A 21,620-nucleotide genomic window follows, 5' to 3' on the forward strand; every position below is an offset into this window, starting at 1 on the left:
ACATAACTCTGGAAAAAAGCTCCAATAATTATCTCACTATCTGATGCCCCATAGGAGATATCTTACTTTACCTGAGTGAAGAATTGACTTTTATGCTTGTTCTTCCTTTCATAAACAATCATCCTTTTCCAGATATCAAAACAGATTCAACTTAAGCTACTACAACTTTGCTCAATAGTGAAATGGGGATAAAACCATCCACTTCTTTGGCTGGGAGGGTAACCTGAGACCCTGGATGTAAAGCCCGGAGGACAGTGCCTGGCCCAGGGCGGCTCTCAATAAATAAAGCCAAGAAGAACTCTGCGGTCTTCCATTCTGCTCAGCACCTCTATTCAGAGCATGTTGTGGTCCATTACAAAGTCTCATCAGGAAACATAGCTTTAAGGGCACGTTATGACCGAAACCAGGTAAGGTAAACTAATGTAAGTACTAACCCTACAACAGAAAAAACTGAGTCCCCACCACCACCCCATGTCAAACAAATCAAAACCTTAAAAGGAAATTAACTCACAGGCAACAAAAGAAAAAAACAGATAAACTGAACTATGTCAAATTTTAAAACTTTGGTGCATCAGAGGACACACCAACAGGGACTTCCCTGGTGGTCCAGTGGGTCGGACTCTGTGCTCCCAATGCAGAGGGCCCAGGTTCAATCCCTCATGGGAGAACTAGATCCCGCATGCATGCTGCAACTCAGGAGGCTGCACACCACAACTAAGAAGTCCGCATGCCACAACTAAAAGATCCTGCGTGCCATAACTAAGGTTCGGCGCAGCCAAAATAAATAAATAAATAAATAAATAAATAAATAAATAAATAAATAATTTTTTTCTAAAAAGGACATACCAACAGAATGAAAAGACAACACAAAGAATGGCAGAAAATACTTGCAAATTTATATCTGATAAGGGGTTCATATCCAGAATACATAAGGAATTTAACAGCTCAACAATCTTCAAAAAATTCCAATTAAAAGACGGTTAAAGAACTTCAGTAGACATGCTTCCAAAGAAGAAACACAAATGGCCAATGTGCACATGAAAAGATGCTCAACAATACAATAATCCTTAGGGAAATGCAAATCAAAACCACAATGAGATACCACTGTCCACTAATGAGGGTAGCTATTTAAAAAAAAAAAGAAAACAAAAGAAAAAATAAGTGTTGGTAAGGTTGGGGAGAAACTGAAACCCTGTGCACTACTGGTAGAAATGCAACATAGGTAGCTACTGTAGAAGACAGGATAGCAGTTCTTCAAAAAATTAATGGAATTACCAAATGATCCAGTAATTCCACTTCTGGGTATATACCCAAAATAATTTAAACCAGAGACTCAAACAGATATTTATTTGTACATCCATGTTCATAGCAGCATCATACACAATAGCCAAAAAGTGGAAACCAACCAGTGTCCATAGGCAAATAAACCGATACACAAAATGTGGTATATCCATACAATGGAGTATTATTCAGTCTTTAAAAAGAAAGAAGTTCTGACACATGCTACAACATGAATGAACCTTGAAGATATTATGCTAAGGGCAATAAAGCCAGTCACCAAAAAGACAAATACTCCATGATTCCACTTATATGAGGTACTTAGAATAGTTAAAATCAGAGACAGAAAGTATAACGGTGATTTCCAGGGACTGGGGAAAGGGAGAACGGGGAACTGTTGCTCAGCGGGTGGGTACAGAGATACAGTTTGGGAAGATGAAAAAGTTCTGGAGTTGGAAGGTGGGGAGGGCTGAACAATAACGTGAATGTAATTAATGCCACTGAACTGGACACTTAAAATTGGTTAAGAGGGTAAGTTTTATGTTCTGTATATTTTAGCACTAAATAATTAATTCTTCCATTTAGCTTTCAATTCTCTGACTTATCCTACTCCTGAATTTACCCTTTGCTTATCTCAAATTCAAATTCGTAATGGATTTTCATAAGCCTGAAAGAAAAGTAAGAGCACATTCTCAAAATCAAGGTCCAAATTTACTCACCTGTTCTGGATTCCTGCAGGATCATTTTTTAGATCGTAGAAAATGACACCTATAACCAGTCCCAGAACGATTGTGACAATTATCTTTTCAAAAAGAAGAAAAGAATTTCAATTAAAGGTAAAAACTTAACACATTATTATTAAAATATATCTGGCTACATAATGAAACTCTCTCTTGATGTAGGTATTTTAAATGGCATGGCCATAGTAGTCCTTGGGAAAATATAAAACAGTGTATGTTATTAGACTACTTTTTAAATCGAAATAAAAATAATTTATCTGTGTGCTAGGGAGACTGACAGGCGACCAAGTAGACAAGCTAAGATTTCTCCCAGCGCTCTACTAGGCCCTGCCAGTTCATGGTCCAGTTCAGGCTACTGGGCCTGGGAATGCCACAGAGTGTAGCAGAACAATGCAAGCACCTAGCAAAATAGTCTGGGGGGGAAAATAAAGTCCGAGTGGCTAAGAGTTCTGGCCTGAACTCTCAACCTTTGTGCTAGTGAACATGCATAGTGTGATATTTCAAGAGGCTCCAATAAAAACAGGATATCTTTACTCTTAACATGAAAAATAAATAAAAATGAACAAAATGAACAAAATGAACAAAAATTTTAAAGCACACATGAAAAAAATTCAATGTAATTTTGCACAATAAGGAAGTAGGGGTCAGGAGAGTCCACGCCTGCACTGGAAAAGTGCACTGTCACTGTCACCAAAGCATTCAGCCAGCTTTCTCTGAGGGCACCTGAGGGCATCCATTACCCACCCTCCTGTCACTGCTTCTCCAGCAACTTCAGCCCAGAGGGCCTACAGCCAACAGCAGGACTAAGCTGCCAGTGCTTTGCCACTCTTACCTACCTTCACCCACTCACTCTTGTTTGATGACTCCTAAGACTGGATAAACATCACTTTGGTTTTTAAGACTGACAAACTGTCTCTTAAGGACACTTCTATAAGCGAAGGGTTAAGGGTTACATTATAATTTATTTAAGGAAATTCTACTTATTGTACTTTTTAATTAAATTTAATTAAATGAATTTTAAAATATAGTAAATGATAACCTAAAGAAAACAAAATATTCCACGATGTACCTTGGAAACTTCAAAGTTTAAAAACAAAACAAAACCAAAAAACACCTCAGTACTACAACAGTGCAGTAGTATCAAGACTTGAAGTAACTTGTCAAGACACTTTTGGCATGAAGCAAACAAAATTTCAAAACAGGATCATGACCTGTGAAGACTAGCTCGCGAAGACCAGTCTGGAAAGAATATGATTTGAGATGTCCTTAAAAATTGCCTTGCTAAAAAAGGCAGTCAGAAATTTGAAAAAAAAAATCTATTACCCTGGCGTATTTTAATTACCTTCAAAATATACTATACTTCGGGCTTCCCTGGTGGCGCAGTGGTTAAGAATCTGCCTGCCAATGCAAGGGACACAGGTTCAAGCCCTGGTCCGGAAAGATCCCACATGCCGCGGAGCAACTAAGCCCGTGCGCCACCAACTACTGAGCCTGCGCTCTAGAGCCCGAGGGCCACAACTACTGAAGCCCGGGTGCCTAGAGCCCGTGCTCCGCAACAAGAGAAGCCACCGCAATGAGAAGCCTGTGCACCGCAACGAAGAGTAGCCCCCGCTCGCCGCAACTAGAGGAAGCCTGCACGCAGCAGCGAAGACCCCATGCAGCCAAAAATAAATAAATAAAAATAAATAAATTTATAAAAAAATATATATATACTATACTTCACGTCAACAGATCACGCTTCCAAAATAAAAAATAATAACCCCATCAGCATGTGTGCATGCACATGTACACAAAGTCAATACTTTCACCTTGTATAACTATAAGAATAGTCAGACTTTTAAAATTGGACACTCCACATGCTTTGTTTCTTCTACGTTCAAACTTAGTAACTTATGTTAACAGACTGTCAGTTTTATCGTTTGGATGTTTCCTAAAGGTTTCAAAATTCTAAAAGTATTTTCAAGGAAACTTTTCAAACATATTGACAAAATGATTAATCTCATAATTTTGTCATGGTTTTACAAGGTGCACCTATGTTTTTCCTTCTTACATTAAGGAAAAGAAAATAAACAGGAAAACTAAACATTGCTTAATGGAGCAAAGAAATTCTATCCTATGAGTTCTGTGCAGCTGGCTTCTTTTGAAAAGACATTTCCTAAATGTGTTATTCTGTCTTTGTTCAAATGTGTTTGTCAACATTTCTCAAGGTGGATTCTAAGGGATGTTTATGGCTGTCACTGAAAAAATTAATCCACAGCCAAATGTGAAATGTGCTAATAGAAACAATGAATCTCCAAGAGATATGATAGTATTTTCCAAGTTGATTTGATCAGGAAACCTTTGGCACATTAAATGAACATTAAATCTTCTCATACAGATAATCCATTCATTCCAATATCTTCCAAAGACAACCTTTGGTTAAATGCATTACCAGAAGCAAAGTCTAACTCATGTAAATGACTAGTTCAAACCTAAGTATGGCTGTAAGACTACCCATACCAGATTTATCAACACGAAGCCATAAAACATTTTAATAGCTCCACATTCAAACACTCAGAGAAATAAAAGACACACTCACAAGATTATAAAAAACCCTAAACCAGAAGTCAGCAAGCTATGGCCCCCGGGCCTATTTCTGTTCAGTCCACGAGCAAGCGTAGTTTTTTACCATTTTATTAATGGTTGAAAGAAAAAAAAGAAGAATATTTCTTGCCACATGAAATTTACATACAATTCATATTTCAGTGTCCGTGAGTAAAGTTTGATTGGAACACAGCCATGTTCATTTTTTTTAATGTATTTATGGCTGCTTTCTTGCTACAACGGCAGACTTGACTACTTGAGACAAAGACCACATGAGCTGCAGAGCCTAAAGTATTTACCCTGTGACCCTTTACAAAAAAGGTGTGCCTACTCCTGTCTTAAGATAACATTCCAGCATTGACACATCTGAAGAAGAGTCCCCCCACCACCCATGCAGATGCCCAGGGAGATGCAAGGTTCTATCCCTGTTCTGCAAGATTGCCACTGCTCTGAACATTGTTGGAATTCCTTCTGTAGAACTGAGGTCACTCAGGAGGTAAGTAGGCTGAACGTGCAACTTGGAGGCACTAGGCATGGGGTTTGCATCTGAAGAAAGCCTAGCACTAGAAGGTGCAGAAACCTGGTGTACTATTACAAAGAGCCCCACATTCTAATCGCCCCTGCCCAGAACTGCCATATGGAGTCATCCCTTGGTAGCGGCAGGGGACTGGCTCCAGGATCCTCGTGGATATCAAAATCCACAGATGCTCCAACCCCTTATACAAAATGGAGTCGTACAGTCAGTCCTCCGCAGCCATGGGTTCCTCCAACCTCAGCATGCGTGGAACCCGGGATCCTGAGGGCCGACAGTATGTGACTTGGACAAGGCATTTAGAAACCACTTTTAGAGGCAAGAGAAATTTATTTTCCAGATATAAAAATCTAAGGCATAAATCAAACTAAGAATCACCTGCCGTATATCATCTCACAGTCGCACAATGGGTAACCAGGTTGACCTTACTTAACAGAACTTGTTCCCAAATGACATCACATCTACTCTAAAAGGATAAAAACGTACCCTTGATTGAAAGTACACGGAAGTGTTCATGTTCTGACAGAAATGCCAAATAACAAGTACAAAACAGTTTGGAGCAATCAGCAGTATGTCTCAAAGAGGGATACAGGCTCTCGGCATTAATACTTAGAAGGCGACAGTACTGCGGTATGAAAATGATGGTGCACGTGTGGTAAGAAGTCGGTGATGTTTCACTGGAGACGACAACATGCCATCTTTTAGCACTTGGCAGAAGCTCAGTGATAATAAAATCGGCCAACCCCAAAATAACTGGCTAAGCTGACTTCCTTAGAAAGGATGGACCCATGAACTGGGAATATGAGGATTTGGGACGACAGAGGGCTTCAGAATAACAGGGAAATCATGAAGGAGTAATTATCGACAACTATCAACGGAGTCAGCCAAAAGAGAAAAAGAACATTATTTCATCTTAAGAGAAAGTCAGTCTGACAGTGGAGCCTTACTGAACAGAATTCAGGTCGGCTTGCTACCTCTGTGTTAACCTCACGCTGTTTTAGGTGTCCAGCGTTCTCCTAAGATCAGAACCCCTCCACGAGGGAGGTCGCTCATAAGGAACAGCATTTGCACACAGGCTCTTTGCGCAGACAGTGGCCAGCCCTACAGCCCTCGGGGACATGACACTGAGCTGAAAGCTTCCCTGGCCACTTTCCACCTGACGTAAGACGCAAACCAACCCCTTCCCTTGCTCTTCCTCTCCCCCGCCTCTTCCTTTCCTTCTCTCTTTCTCTTTCTTTCTCCACTTCACTGCTTAAACTCTCTTCCTAGCCCTTTTTACCACCTGACATGCTATATATCTTATTTCTATATGAATTTATCATCTGTCTCTCCTCATAAGGAAACAAGCTCCACGAGAGCAGGGGTTTTATTTTCGCCCACTTTGTTCACTGCTGTGTACAAAGCTCCAAAATGCAGCACGTGATCAGTAAGAACTTGCTGAATGCATCAGGAAATGAACATGTGCAGCCACCAGAAAACCCCAAATGTGGTCAAACATTTCTTTTACTTCACAACTTATGAAAAAAAAAATTTCTTCTACAAAGATGATCCATTACAGCTTGTCTAAATCGACCAAAATTCTGAATTAGATAGTCCAAAAAAAAAACAAAAAACAACCCATTAAAAAAGAAATCTTCTATAAGTAAAAACTTAATTGTGTTTTACTTGTTTCTATACCTCAAATGGAATGGGGATAAATAAATACATAAAAGTGTGGGTAGAAGGTAAGCATAATCCTGAAATAGATTGTATCAGAACCTAATGCCCCCAAATGAGTACTTTACAGCATAATTAGAAGACTCTGCCAGGTTACCTGAGCTATAGAAGCCTGGGGATTCCCCAGTAAGTTTCTGAATGAACGCCTGGAAATCCATCTAAGCTGATGACAGAAGGAAGTGGCATAGGTGATCTCCTTGTAAACTGAAATCTTCTTCTTTTTCTGACCCCCTGAGAGTTGGTCTAACTCAACTTTTGTTTCCTTGAAGAAGGAGGAGTTGGCATAAAACTCAGTTAATTTTCCTATGAGCGGAGTATCTGTCTTGGAAGGCTCTTCAGTCTCCTTGGCTTTGGAATAAAAGTGGATAAAGAAGGGAAACATTATTAACAAAAGAACAACTGATTTAGTCCATTTTTCTGTAACCCCTTTCCTAGATTCTTCCCTAGTACCTTAATTCTAAAGCTTGAGTATAAAAAATTATGAGATCTGTCACTGCTTTACAAAGTAGAATAACAGAGTAAATTGGCCTACTTCCGTAAACTTAGGGATACAGCAAACTCACTGATCTTTTCCTAATTATAACATTTGGACCCTAAATCTTTTAAAATAGACTTCTCACCATATGGAGTTATAATTCCTAATAAAAAACCTGGTCTTTGCTTTTTACAATGTGCAAATGCATAAACTGCCAAGTTTCTTATTTCAAAACACTATACAGTTGGCCCTCTGTATCCACAGACATTGAACCCAGGGGATAGGGAGAGCCTACTGTAAGGGACTTGAGCACCCCTGGATTCTGTTATCTGTTAGGGGGAAGGGGGGGGGAGTTCTAAAACCAATCCCCCATGGATACCAAGGGGCCACTATGTAAACAATGGGCACTTTTTAAAAAATGGGTACTCCCCTTAGAACAGACACCATCCTATAAATGCTCATTTACAGATTAAATCAAAAACGGCACTCGCACAGGCAACAAAATCTGTGTTGACTGATGCTATGAGATTGAATGTTTGCGTGCCCCCAGACTTCATATGCTGAAACCCAATCCCCAATGTGATGGTAGCTGAAGGCAAGGCCTTTGAGGGATGATTAGGTCATGAGGGTGGACCCCTCAGGAGTGGGATTAGTACCCTTATGAAAGAGGCCCCAGAGGGCTCCCTCCCCACTCCCACCACATGAGGAGGCAATAATAGGGTCGCTCATCTATGAACCAGGAAGCAGGTCCTCAACAGACACTGAATCTGCTGGCACCTTGATCTGGGACTTCCAGCCTCCGGAACTGTGAGAAATAAATGTTCATTGTTTAAACCACCCAGTCTATGGTATTTTTGTTACAGCAGCCAAACAAACTGGGACAACCCGTATCAGAGGACAGCACTGATGTAAATTCACACAGCCACATGTTTTAGTGAGCTACCACGTTGCTAAGCTTCAGCCAGCTCAATTAGGCAATAATCTGTAACTCTCAACAGATGTGCTTACCTTCACCGTCTGCATCTTCTCTGTTTAACACCACAGCACAGAAGTCTCCATTAATGACATCCAGGAAGAAGTCTGCAGGGTTATTATAGGGCTCACAGTGGTAACCTGCAAAAGAAGGTAACTCAGGTACACAAACTTGATAGTCTTGGGAAATAAAGACTCAGTGCGTGAGGGAGGCGTCGCTGGGAGAGACAGGATCTAACAGTTTCTCCCTCACTTTTCTTCTCTCTTCTCCCCTCACTAATTTACCGCTTCCTTTTAATCGCACAGTATTTCAACAGTTTTCTGACTCTTCACAAGACAGCACACTCCAAACCAACCTTGGACTCTTAGCAAGTCTTCTGTTAGTGCTTGGTCCTTACCCATCACAATTCATGAGACCTGAAACAGCTATCAATATGCTCTGGTGCTTATCAGAACTTCTTCAGAAATCTAGATATAGGTCCAAGAAAAAAAAAAAAAACTATAGAAGAACGAATGTTCCTTAAAGCCAGCTAAGGCATAGCAGGACTGTGTTTGGGAGAGGCCTGGGGTATGTTCTGCTCTCCAAGTTCACCTGGGGACTGCTAGAATGCCAGTACCCACTTTAGCAATGACTGCTTTTGCCCGTATTAAATTCAGGTCCAAATGGTCCTCTGCTATGCTCCTGTAATTCCAATATAGAGAACAAATCACCAGAACAGCATTCTCAAGAGAATGTGGCTGGCACAGCATAGCTGAATGCTTACCTTGACTTCTTGTGGCACTGTAATAGGGAAGAACAAATCTGACTCCATATTGGATCTGTTTCTTTTACTTTAACCTTTGTGTTCTATTGCTTCTGCTACAAGTTAAGAATGTTGCCTATAGTCTGAAATATTCAGGATAGCCCATTCTCAAGGGTCTGATCTTTAAAGGTGGAACTCTTTTCCATTCCTATAGAGATAAAAAGTTGCAGAACAGAGAATAATGTTTGTCTTGTTGGAGGTTTACAGGAACACCATGACCAGACCTACATGGACAGCTGCCAAGAACAAAGGATTCCGACACTAAGAAGTTTTCAACAACCAGGCACACCCCCTTCCCTTTTAGTATAAAAGAAACCTGAATTCTAACATGGGGAAGATAGTTCTTTGGGACACTAGTCCACCACCTTCTCGGTCTGCTGACTTTCCGAATAAAGTCTCTATTCCTGTCCCAACAACTCATCTCCTGATATACTGGCCTGTCGTGCAGCAAGCAACATGAGCTCAGACTCAGAAGCAACATGATTATCTGAACTCAGCTTGGCCTGTAGTCTGATCCTTAGGTCCCTCCCCACTAAACTCCCTAGACCCATGCAAGGCTTCTTAATTTTAAATGATAGAGATTAAACAAAAACATTTTAAAATGTGGTTAGCAAATATTTAAAACTGTATTTGAGTTCATGGAGCACCATCTATAATCATATCCAAGGATCTCTAAAATGAAGCAGATTGCGTAAGTCATAAAAAAATTACATATTTCCATTTAAATAGAACCAGGCAGTCCAGAGCCATCAGAATGTTGGCCCACTGAAGTCAGACTTACGACTAGCCATTATATTGACAGGTAATTCACACACATGCTAAATCCGCAATCTCATGTTACTAGAAAATTAAGTAGCATCTCCATGAACCCCCAACCAAGGTAGATCAACATCCCATGTAAGGGAAAAACATGATAAAGCCTAATCTGTATCATGGTCAAGAAGACAAATAATGTAGGGACATTAGGCCTTTCCAAAAATATTCAACTGACAGATAACTGGCTATGAGGCCAATATATTTCTTGAACTGTTAGGGCAAGGTCACCAGAACTGAGAAGGAGAACAGATACAGACCCAGTAGAAATACACACACACTCACACTCACACACACACTCAAACAGGAAGAAAAAGGTACCTCAATAACAAGCTGGCACTGCAAAGTGAAGAACTGGCACTAAACTAACTGAAGATGTTGCGGAGTTAGTGGAAGCCATGGTGTATCTACTCAAAGATCAAACAGCACTCCGGGTGACCCCTTTGTTCTCCTTTAGGATACTATTAATGAAGGATCTTACTTCATAAAGAAGTCAACCATACCAGTGGATGCAAAGTAACCCAAGGCCTCCTGAGCAGGCCCGTGGAACATTAATCTTCCTGAGGCCAACAAGGTAAGGCTATCAAACAACTTGAAGATGGAATAACGAGGCTGATGAATGGAGAAGATGATTGTCCGTCCTTGTTCAGACATCCTGAATTAAAAGTGAGGAGATAACGAGTCATTAAACATCTGAAACTTGCATTTCTTGGCAACATATGTTATTATTCCTGCCTTTAGATCATTTGTTCCTCTTTCAACTTGATTTTCTCTTACTAAATTCTCATCTCATATTATCTGTCTGATAGGTAGAGAACCTAAAGTCAGTGCTTTCATGAAACACTACGGTTTCTAAAGGGTGTTCCATGGGTAGTCTAGAATCAATCAGAATATTAATTAAAAATACAGATCCCTGGACAGTCTACTCAGACCTATTGGGTCTATGGAACCATATTTTTAAGTAGCACCCAGGTAATGTGTAAGGGCACTCAAGTTTTAAAACTTATTATGAACTAAATATTAAAACAAAGGTCATAAGCCCCATCCTTATTGATCATTTAAGTCTTCTGGCTCTTTAGGGGCTGGTTTTCATTCCTCTGCCCTAATAATGCAATGAACATTACTGAGTACTGACTAGATCTTTGCTAAGTACTTTATAGATGACCTCATCTAAATTTACACAATATTGTTACGAGGTACTACCAATAATAATTATTCCTGTTATATAACACATAAGGCTTAGAGAATTAAGCAATGGCTCAAAGTGTCACTGTTAGAAGGAGCAGGGCTGGGATTGGATCCCTGGTCTAATACCGTGGCCAAAAGACAGTAACTCCTACCTTTATACAGGAGTTACTACTTATGGGTAGAAGAAACAAAGGCCAAAATCACTGTTCAAAATCTGATACTATTGAAAACCCTTTATGAGAAGAATCACATCAATTCAAGCATTTTCTAAGCACTTACTATATGCTAGCCAAGAAAGTTTGTTCCTCCTCAAAGATGACAGGCCAACAGACCAATCATTTCAATACAAGGTGGAATAGAAGTAGCTGAGGGTGTCCTGTAAGCCAAACAGGAGACTGACCCAGTCTGAAGATGATGTAAGTAGTGTATCAAAGGGGCCGACAGGAGTAAGCCAAGAAGAGAAAGGGCGGTCAAGATGGAGGAAGATGGCAAACAAAGCATGCAATAACAAGGTCTACTCCAGAAACTACAAGTAGTTCAGTGTCATGGCAGAACTGAGGTGTACGTGTGGAGGCGGGGACTGAAAAAAGGACTGCATCAAAAAACAGGTCCATGCTGCGCGTCTGGAGCCTGTGCTCCACAACAAGAGAGGCTGCGATAGTGAGAGGCCCACGCACCGCGATGAAGAGCGGCCCCCGTTTACAACTAGAGAAAGCCCTCGCACAGAAACGAAGACCCAACACAGCAAAAATAAATTAATTAATTAATAAACTCCTACCCCCAACATCTTCTTAAAAAAAAAAAAAAGCAGGACCATGATAAATCCCGTCACTCAGAGGTGGCACATTAGTCAGTAGACAGTAAAGAGCCAGTAAAGGACTGGCAGCAGGGAGGCGGACTGGTGTGAGGACTCTGTACTCCAAGTGTGGTCTGAGGACCACTGATGCATCAGTATCAGTATCTCCTATTAGAAGTGGAGAATCTTGGCCTCCACCTCAGAGTGCTAGACTCAGAAGCTGCAATTTTTTTTTTTTTTTTTTTGGTACGCGGGCCTCTCACTGCTGTGGCCTCTCCCGTTGCGGAGCACAGGCTCCCGACGCACAGGCTCAGCGGCCATGGCTCACGGGCCCAGTGGCTCCGTGGCATGTGGGATCTTCCCGGACCGGGGCACGAACCCGTGTCCCCTGCATCAGCAGGTGGACTCTCAACCACTGCGCCACCAGGGAAGCCCCAGAATCTGCATTTTTAACAAAGACCCTAAGTGATTAGTGTCCACAGTGGAGCTTGAGACAACTAGGTTAGCGCTCTCCAGGGTGAGGAAAGATGCTTGTGTGTTAACTAGTCCAAAACATAATGAAACATAACATAGTCCAGTATTCTATGTCAAGTCACCATTCTCTAATGAACACTGTTAACATGGTTACAGATAATAAAAATATCATGGATGTATGTTCTAACTGATCCTGAATCCCAGACCTGTTACTTGACATTTTCACTTATATGTGCAAATGACATCTCAAACTTAAACATTTTCCCATCTTCCCATTTCTTCTTATTTTAGCATAGAGACGTGCTTATGAGGGCATGGGCATCACAGGAAGCAAGGAAAAGAGAAGGAGGGGAAGCCATATGAAGGTGGTGTGTCTGGCAGCTTTTAAAAAATGGGGAGGGGGGAGGGTTACTGTCCCAGAGATGGTGAGCAGAGGGAAGAATGGCCAGAGTGATGGGGAGACTGATTAAATTGAACAACTAAGTTAGTTGACTGAGGGACTTCCCTGGTGTTGCAGTCGTTAAGAATCCACCTGCCAATGTAGGGTACACAGGTTCGAGCCCTGGTCTGGGAAGATCCCACATGCAGTGGAGCAACTAAGCCTGTGCACCACAACTACTGAGCCTGCACTCTAGAGCCCGCAAGCCACAACTACTGAGCCCGCATGCCACAACTACTGAAGCCCACGCGCCCAGAGCCCGTGCTCCACAAGAGGGGCCACCGCAATGAGAAGCCGGCGCACCTCAACGAAGAGTAAACCCTGCTCGCCGCAACTAGAGAAAGCCTGTGTGCAGCAACGAAGATCCAACATAGACAAAAATGAACAAATAAATTTATTTTTTTAAAAAATTAGTTGACTGAGCAAGAAAGTAAACATATTGAGATAATGGGAGCCAAGTTTCTCATTGTCTGAAAAGTCATTTAAAAACATGGAAAGGGGGCTTCCCTGGTGGCGCAGTGGTTGACAGTCCGCCTGCCGATGCAGAGGACACGGGTTCGTGCCCCGGTCCGGGAAGATCCCACATGCCGCGGAGCAGCTGGGCCCGTGAGCCATGGCCGCTGAGCCTGCACGTCCAGAGCCTGTGCTCCACAATGGGAGAGGCCACAACAGTGAGAGGCCCATGTACCACAAAAAAAAAAAAAAAACAAAAAAACATGGAAAGGGCGAAGACTAAAAAGAACACTCAAGTGTTAGATCAAAATTGGAAATATTATAAACTCACGGTTTTTTTTAACATGTACATACTAATAGAGCAAAAGGTACAAATATGTTTATATGTATCATTTCTATTCAAACTATATACATATACACACACAACATATTTATAGTAAATACGTATTTCCAAATAAAATATAGATATGTATTTCTATGTTATATATATAGATACACATACACATACACGTGTATTTCCTAGGTCTGTCTGCTAAGTGGGTCTAGAAGCACTGACACTCCTGTAGCAGTGAGCACACTAAGTAATCAGACCTTGGTTTCTAAATCATAACTACACCAGAAGGAACCAGGGCTCCTTGGAGAAACATCTGACACAGAAAAAGTACAAGATGAGCCTGGAACATCTTGCTGACCATGAAGTAAAGAAATGCTTGAAGAATGATAGGGACATGACAAAAGGACACAAAAGGCAGACTGAAGAGGCTTCCACTGGCCAAAATCAGGGTGAATTTGGTCATAAAAATAAATAAGAATAACAGATTATAACCCACTGAATAAAAGAAGAAAATGAGTAAACATAAATGAACAGAGAAAGAAAACTCCTTTACAGTAGAATGCCAACTAATATATGTAGAACGAATGATGTAAAAAGGAAATCAGCACTTGGCAACCCTCACACTAGTAGCTGACAGGCAGGAGTTGTGAGTATAGGTGGGTGGAGATTGGATGAGAAACAGGATATTGGCCTAATATCTGATTATCTCTGCTGAAAAAATACTAATCAATTACAAACAGAAAAATAGTTATTTCACAGCAGATAGACCCAGCAGATACCAACAAGACCAGCTGATAAAGGTTAACATCACCCATGATGGGAGAAGTCAAAATCATGCATCCCCAATGTTATGCACCGAGAACACGGCATCATTTCTTTTATTTATTTATTTACATCTTTATTGGAGTATAACTGCTTTACAGTGGTGTGTTAGTTTCTGCTGTATAACAAAGTGAATCAGCTATACGTATACATGTATCCCCATATCTCTTCCCCCTTGCGTCTCCCTCCCTCCGACCCTTCCTATCCCACCCCTCTAGATGGTCACAGAGCACCGAGCTGATCTCCCTGTGCTATGCGGCTGCTTCCCACTAGCTATCTATTTTACGTTTGGTAGTGTATATATGTCCATGCCACTCTCTCACTTCGTCCCAGCTTACCCTTCCCTCTCCCCAGGTACTCAAGTCCATTCTCTATGTCTGTGTCTTTATTCCTGTCCTGCCCCTAGGTTCATCAGAAGCTTTCTTTTTTCTTTTTTTTTTTAGATTCCATATATATGTGTTAGCATATGGTATTTGTTTTTCTCTTTCTGACTTACTTCACTCAGTATGACAGACTCTAGGTCCATCCACCTCATTACAAATAACTCAATTTTGTTTCTCTTTATGGCTGAGTAAAATTCCATTGTATATATGTGCCACATCTTCTTTATCCATTCATCTGTCGATGGACACTCAGGTGGCTTCCATGTCCTGGCTATTGTAAATGGTGCTGCAGTGAACATTGTGGTACATGTCTCTTTTTGAATTACGGTTTTCTCAGGGTATATGCCCAGTAGTGGGATTGCTGGGTCATATGGTAATTCTATTTTTAGTTTTTTAAGGAACCTCCATACTGTTCTCCATAGTGGCTGTACCAATTCACATTCCCACCAACAGTGGTTTGCTGGCAATCTGTATATCTTCTTTGGAGAAATGTCTATTTAGATCTTTTGCCCACTTTTGGATTGAGTTGCTTTGTTTTTTTGATACTGAGCTGCATACACTGCTTGTAAGTTTTGGAGATTAATGCTTTGTCAGTTTCTTCATTGGCAAATATTTTCTCCCATTCTGAGGGTTGTCTTTTGGTCTTGCTTATGTTTCCTTTGCTGTGCAAAAGCTTTTAAGTTTCATTAGGTCCTATTTGTTTATTTTTGGTTTTATTTCCGTTTCTCTAGGAGGTGGGTCAAAAAGGATCATGCTGGGCTTCCCTGGTGGTGCGGTGGTTGGGAGTCCGCCTGCTGATGCAGGGGGTGTGGGTTCGTGCCCCGGTCCAGGAGGATCTCACATGCCGTGGAGCGGCTGGGCCCGTAAGCCATGGCCGCTGGGCCTGCGCGTCCAGAGCCTCTGCTCCGCGGCGGGAGAGGCCACAGCGGTGAGAGGCCCGCGTACCGCAAAAAAAAAAAAAAAAAAGGATCTTGCTGTGCTTTATGTCACAGAGTGTTCTACCTATGTTTTCCTCTAAGAATTTTATAGTGTCTGGCCTTACATTTAGGTCTTTAATCCATTTTGAGTTTATTTTTGTGTAACATGTTAGGGAGTGTTCTAATTTCATTCTTTTACATGTAGCTGTCCAGTTTTCCCAGCACCACTTACTGAAGAGGCTGTCTTTTCTCCACTGTATACTCTTGCCTCCTTTATCAAAGATAAGGTGACCATATGTGCGTGGGTTTATCTCTGGGCTTTCTATCCTGTTCCACTGATCTATATTTCTGTTTTTGTGCTAGTACCATACTGTCTTGATGACTGTAGCTTTGCAGTACAGTCTGAAGTCAGGGAGCCTGATTCCTTCAGCTCCATTTTTCCTTCCCAAGACTGTTTTGGCTATTCGGGGTCTTTTGTGTTTCCATACAAATTATGAAATTTTTTGTTCTGGTTCTGTGAAAAATGCCACTGCTAGTTTTATAGGGATTGCACTGAATCTGCAGATTGCTTTGGGTAGTAGAGTCATTTTCACAGTGTTGATTCTTCCAATCAAAGAACATGGTGTATCTCTCCATCTGTTTGTATCATCTTTAATTTCTTTCTTCAGTGTCTTTTGGTTTCCTGAATACAGGTCTTTTGTCTCCTTAGGTAAGTTTATTCCTCAGTATTTTATTCTTTCTGTTGCAATGGTAAATGGGAGTGTTTCCTTAATTTCTCTTTCAGACTTTTCATCATTAGTGTATAGGAATGCAAGAGATTTCTGTGTATCCTACTATCCAGATTTTTGTATCCTGCTACTTTACCAAATTCATTGATTAGCTCTAGTAGTTTTCTGGTAGCATCTTTAGGATTCTCTATGTATAGTATCACGTCATCTGCAAACAGTGACAGTTTTACTTCTTCTTTTCTGACTTGTATTCCTTTTATTTCTTTTTCTCCTCTGATTTCTGTGGCTAAAACTTCCATAACTATGTTTAATAATAGTGGTGAGAATGGGCATCCTTCACTTGTTCCTGATTTTAGAGGAAATGATTTCAGTTTTTCACCATTGAGAACGATGTTGGCTGTGGGTTTGTCACATATGACCTTCGTTATGTTGCACTAAGTTCCCCCTATGCCTACTTTCTGGAGAGTTTTATCATAAGTGGGTGTTGAATTTTATCTAAAGCTTTTTCTGCATCTATTGAGATGATCATATGGTTTTTCTCCTTCAGTTTGTTAATATGGAGTATCACACTGATTGACTTGTGTATACTGAAGAATCCTTGCATTCCTGGGATAAACCCCACTTGATCATGGTGTATGATCCTTTTAGTGTGCTGTTGGATTCTGTTTGCTAGTATTTTGTTGAGGATTTCTGCATCTATGTTCATCAGTGATATTGGTCTGCAGTTTTCTTTTTTTTGTGACATATCTGTCTGGTTTTGCTATTAGGGTGATGGCCTCGTAGAATGAGTTTTGAGTGTTCCTCCCTCTGCTATATTTTGGAAGAGTTTGAGAAGGATAGGTGTTAGCTCTTCTCTAAATGTTTGATAGAATTCACCTGTGAAGCCATCTGGCCCTGGGCTTTTGTTTCTTGGAAGATTTTTAATCACAGTTTCAATGTCAGTGCTTGTGATCGGTCTGTTTATATTTTCTGTTTCTTCCTGGTTCAGTCTGGGAAGGTTGTGCTTTTCTAAGAATTTGTCTGTTTCTTCCAGGTTGTCCACTTTATTGGCATATAGTTGCTTGTAGTAGTCCCCCATGATTCTTTGTATTTCTGCAGGGTCAGTTGTTACTTCTCCTTTTTCATTTCTAATTCTGTTGATTTGAGTCTTCTCCCTTTTTTTCTTGATGAGTCTGGCTAATGGTTTACCAATTTTGTTTACCTTCTCAAAGAACCAGCTTTTAGTTTTACTGATCTTTGCTATTGTTTCCTTCGTTTCTTTTTCACTTATTTCTGATCTGATCTTTATGATTTCTCTCCTTCTGCTAACTTTGGGGTTTGTTTGCTCTTTCTCTAATTGATTTAGATGTAAGGTTAGGTTGTTTATTTGAGATTTTTCTTGTTTCTTGAGGTGGGGTTGTATTGCTATAAACTTCCCTCTTAGAACTACTTTTGCTGCATCCCATAGGTTTTGGGTCGTCGTGTTTTCATTGTCATTTGTTTCTAGGTATTTTTTTATTTCCTCTTTGATTTCTTCAGTGATCTCTTGGTTATTTAGTAGCATACTGTTTAGCCTCCATGTGTTTGTGTTTTTTTCCTCTAATTGATATCTAGTCTCATAGTGTTGTGGTCAGAAAAGATACTTGATACAATTTCAATTTTCTTAAATTTACCAAGGCTTGATTTGTGACCCAAGATGTAATCTATCCTGGAGAATGTTCCATGAGCACTTGAGAAATGTATTCTGCTATTTGGGGATGTAATGTCCTACAAATATTATTAAGTCCATCTTGTTTAATGTGTCATTTAAAGCTTGTGTTTCTTTATTTCTTTTCATTTTGGATGATCTGTCCATTGGTGAAAGTGGGGTGTTAAAGTCCCCTACTATGATTGTGTTACTGTCGATTTCCCTGTTTATGGCTGTTACCATATGCCTTAGGTATTGAGGTGTTCCTATGTTGGGTGCATAAATGTTTACAATTGTCATATCTTCATCTTGGATCGATCCCTTGATCATTATGTAGTGTCCTTCTTGGTCTCTTGTAATAGTCTTTATTTTAAAGTCTATTTTGTCTGATACGAGAATTGCTACTCCAGCTTTCTTTTGATTTCTATTTGCATGGAATATTTTCCATCCCTTCCTTTCAGTCTGTATGTGTCCCTAGGTCTGAAGTGGGTCTCTTGTAGGCAGCCTATATAAAGGTCTTGTTTTTGTATCCATTCAGCCAGTCTATGTCTTTTGGTTGGAGCATTTAATCCATTTACACGTAAGGTAATTATCAACATGTATGTTCCTATTACCATTTTATTAATTGTTTTGGGGTTGTTTTTGTAGGTCTTTTCCTTCTCTTGTGTTTCCTGCCTAGAGAAGTTCCTTTAGCATTTATTGTAAAGCTGGTTTGGTGGTGCTGAATTCTCTTAATTTTTGCTTGTCAGTAAAGGTTTTAATTTCTCTGTCAAATCTGAATGAGATCCTTGCCGGGTAAAGTAATCTTGGTTGTAGGTTTTTCCCTTTCATCATTTTAAATATGTCCTGCCACACCGTTCTGGCTTGCAGAGTTTCTGCTGAAAGATCAGTTGTTAACCTTATGGGGATTCCCTTGTATGTTATTTGTTGCTTTTCCCTTGCTGCTTTCAATATTTTTTCTTGTATTTAATTTTGGATAGTTTGATTAATATGTGTCTTGGCATGTTTCTCCTTGGATTTATCCTGTATGGGACTCTCTGCGCTTCCTGGACTTAATTGACTATTTCCTTTCCAATATTAGGGAAGTTTTCAACTATAATCTCTTCAAATATTTTCTCAGTCCCTTTCTTTCTTCTTCTTCTGGGACCCCTGTAATTCGAATGTTGGTGCATGTAACGTTGTCCCAGAGGTCTCTGGGACTGTCCTCAATCCTTTTCATTCTTTTTTCTTTGTTCTGCTCTGTGGTAGTTACTTCCACTATTTTATCTTCCAGGTCACTTATCCGTGCTTCTGCCTCAGTTATTCTGCTATTGATTCCTTCCAGAGAATTTTTAATTTCATTTCTTGTGTTGTTCATCATTGTTTGTTTGCTCTTTAGCTCTTCTAGGTCCTTGTTAAACATTTCTTGTATTTTCTCCATTCTATTTCCAAGATTTTGGATCATCTTTACTATCATTACTCTGAATTCTTTTTCAGGTAGACTACCTATTTCTTCTTCATTTGTTTGGTCTGGTGGGTTTTTACCTTGCTCCTTCATCTGCTGCATATTTCTCTGTCGTCCCATTTTGTTTAACTTACTGTGTTTGGGGTCTCCTTGTCACAGGCTGCAGGTTAGTTCCCGTTGTTTTTGGTGTCTGCCCCCAGTGGCTACGTTTGGGTCAGTGGGTTGTGTAGGCTTCCCGGTGGAGGGGACTGGTGCCTGTGCTCTGGTGGGTGGGGCTGGATCTTGTCTTTTTGGTGGGCAGTGCTGTGTACAGTGGTGTGTTTTGGGGTATATGTGAACTTAGTATGATTTTAGGCAGGCTCTCTGCTAATGGGTGGAGTTGTGTTCCTGTTTTGCTAGTTGTTTGGCATCGGGTGTCCAGCAGTGTAGCTTGCTGGCCGTTGGGTGGAGCTGGGTCTTAGCGTTGAGAGCTCTCTGGGAAAGCTCTCGCTGATTGATATTACATGGAACCGGGAGGTCTCTGGTGGTTGAATGTCCTGAACTCAGCTCTCCCACCTCAGAGGCTCAGGCCTGACACCAGGCCGGAGTACCAAGACCCTCTCAGCCACATGGCTCAGAAGAAAAGGGAGAAAAAAAGAAAGAAAATAGCATCATGTCTGTTGTATCTCTGCCAAGAATTCATAGCCTGAGTCTGGTCACGAGGAAACACTGGATGGACCCTATGAAATGTACTCTCAAATATGTGTGAGGACATAAGAGGCAAAGAGTAAAGAACTGTTCAGGATTAGAAAAAATTTTTAAAAAGCAGGGTTTCTGGAGAGAATCCTGAGCCAGAAATGAAAAAGAGACACTTCTGGGGCAGCTGGTGAAGTCTGACTGGAGTCCATAGACTGGATGGTGGCAATGGCATCAGAGCTGACTCCGTGGCTGGAAGGTGTGCAAGGCAGTAATGTAGGAGCAGTGTCCTTGTTTTTTGGAGTTGCAGGCCAGAGTATCTAGGGGTGATGGTACATGATTTCAGAAAAAGGTCTATGGTTGTGGGGGTGGTGGTGAGGGGATGGAGGGAGAGAAAATGCAGTTAAAAGGTAACAACAGTTGGGGAATCTAGGTAAGGGGAGATGGGATTTCTTTGTGGTACTGTTGTAACTGTTCCGTAACAGTGAAACTTTTTAAAAAATGATTTTAAAAAAAGGTGTCCAAAACTTTTGAAATTTCTTTTATAACTGTGATTCTCCTACCATCTTCTTTCTTCGTAAAAGACATTCTTGGGACTTCCCTGGTGGCGCTGTGGCTAAGAATCCACCTGCCAATGCAGGGGACACGGGTTTGAGCCCTGGTCTGGGACGATCCCACACACCACAGAGCAACTAAGCCCGTGCACCACAACTACTGAGCCTGTGCTCTAGAGTCCACGGGCCACAACTATTGAGCCTGTGTGCCATAACTACTTGAGCCCTCACGCCTAGAGCCCGCTTCTCCACAATGAGAAGCCTGTTCACTGCAATGAAGGTTGCCCCCGCTCGCCACAACTACAGAAAGCCTTCGAGCAACAACGAAGACCCAAAGCAGCCAAAAATTTAAAAAAAAAATTTAATTTAAAAAACTAAAAAAATTTTAATTTAAATTTTTTTTTTAATTTTTTTTAATTGAAAAATTTTTTAAAAAGGAATTGATATTCTTTACTCCATTCTTCCATTTTTCAGGCCCCAAATCTTAGAAGTCATTCTCTCAATAATCACACCCCACATCCAATTCCAAGCTAATCCTGTTGATTCTATTTTCAAAGCAGAGAGAACCCCCGACTTCTCCCCACCTTACCGCTACCATCCTAGTCAACGTCAGCATATCCCTAACGAGCTGATACAAACAGCCTCTTGACCGGACCGCTGCCACTCACCCGTGCCCAATTATACAGCCTCTTCTCCAGACAGCTGCCGGTCCTCTGTTCTAAACCTCTCTGAAAGCTTCCCATGTCACCTAGAGACATTAAAAGCCATAGCTCTTATAGCGGCCTACAGTCTATAGAATCTGCCCCCTGCTCAATTCCATCTCATGTCCCGTTCT

The 21,620-nt window shown here is 40.9% G+C and overlaps 2 protein-coding genes across 6 annotated transcripts in view; both read right to left on the reverse strand.

Moving 5' to 3' along the window:
- PPM1K (protein phosphatase, Mg2+/Mn2+ dependent 1K) overlaps positions 1 to 21,620 on the reverse strand; it is a 449,751-nt gene that overhangs the window by 299,456 nt on the left and 128,675 nt on the right. The gene's annotated exons all lie outside the window — the stretch shown is intronic.
- Positions 1 to 21,620, reverse strand: part of ABCG2 (ATP binding cassette subfamily G member 2 (Junior blood group)) — a 135,514-nt gene that overhangs the window by 10,090 nt on the left and 103,804 nt on the right. For all 5 annotated transcript variants that reach the window (XM_060114893.1, XM_060114928.1, XM_060114903.1 and 2 more), the window contains 4 exons: positions 10,416 to 10,567; positions 8,333 to 8,437; positions 6,947 to 7,197; positions 1,998 to 2,080 (listed from right to left, as the gene is read on the reverse strand). In XM_060114893.1, coding sequence (XP_059970876.1) covers positions 1,998 to 2,080; positions 6,947 to 7,197; positions 8,333 to 8,437; positions 10,416 to 10,567 — 591 coding nt within the window. The remainder of the gene's footprint in view (positions 1 to 1,997; positions 2,081 to 6,946; positions 7,198 to 8,332; positions 8,438 to 10,415; positions 10,568 to 21,620) is intronic.

This window comes from Mesoplodon densirostris, chromosome 1, assembly GCF_025265405.1.
Source record: "Mesoplodon densirostris isolate mMesDen1 chromosome 1, mMesDen1 primary haplotype, whole genome shotgun sequence".
Classification (NCBI taxonomy): Eukaryota; Metazoa; Chordata; class Mammalia; order Artiodactyla; family Ziphiidae; genus Mesoplodon; species Mesoplodon densirostris.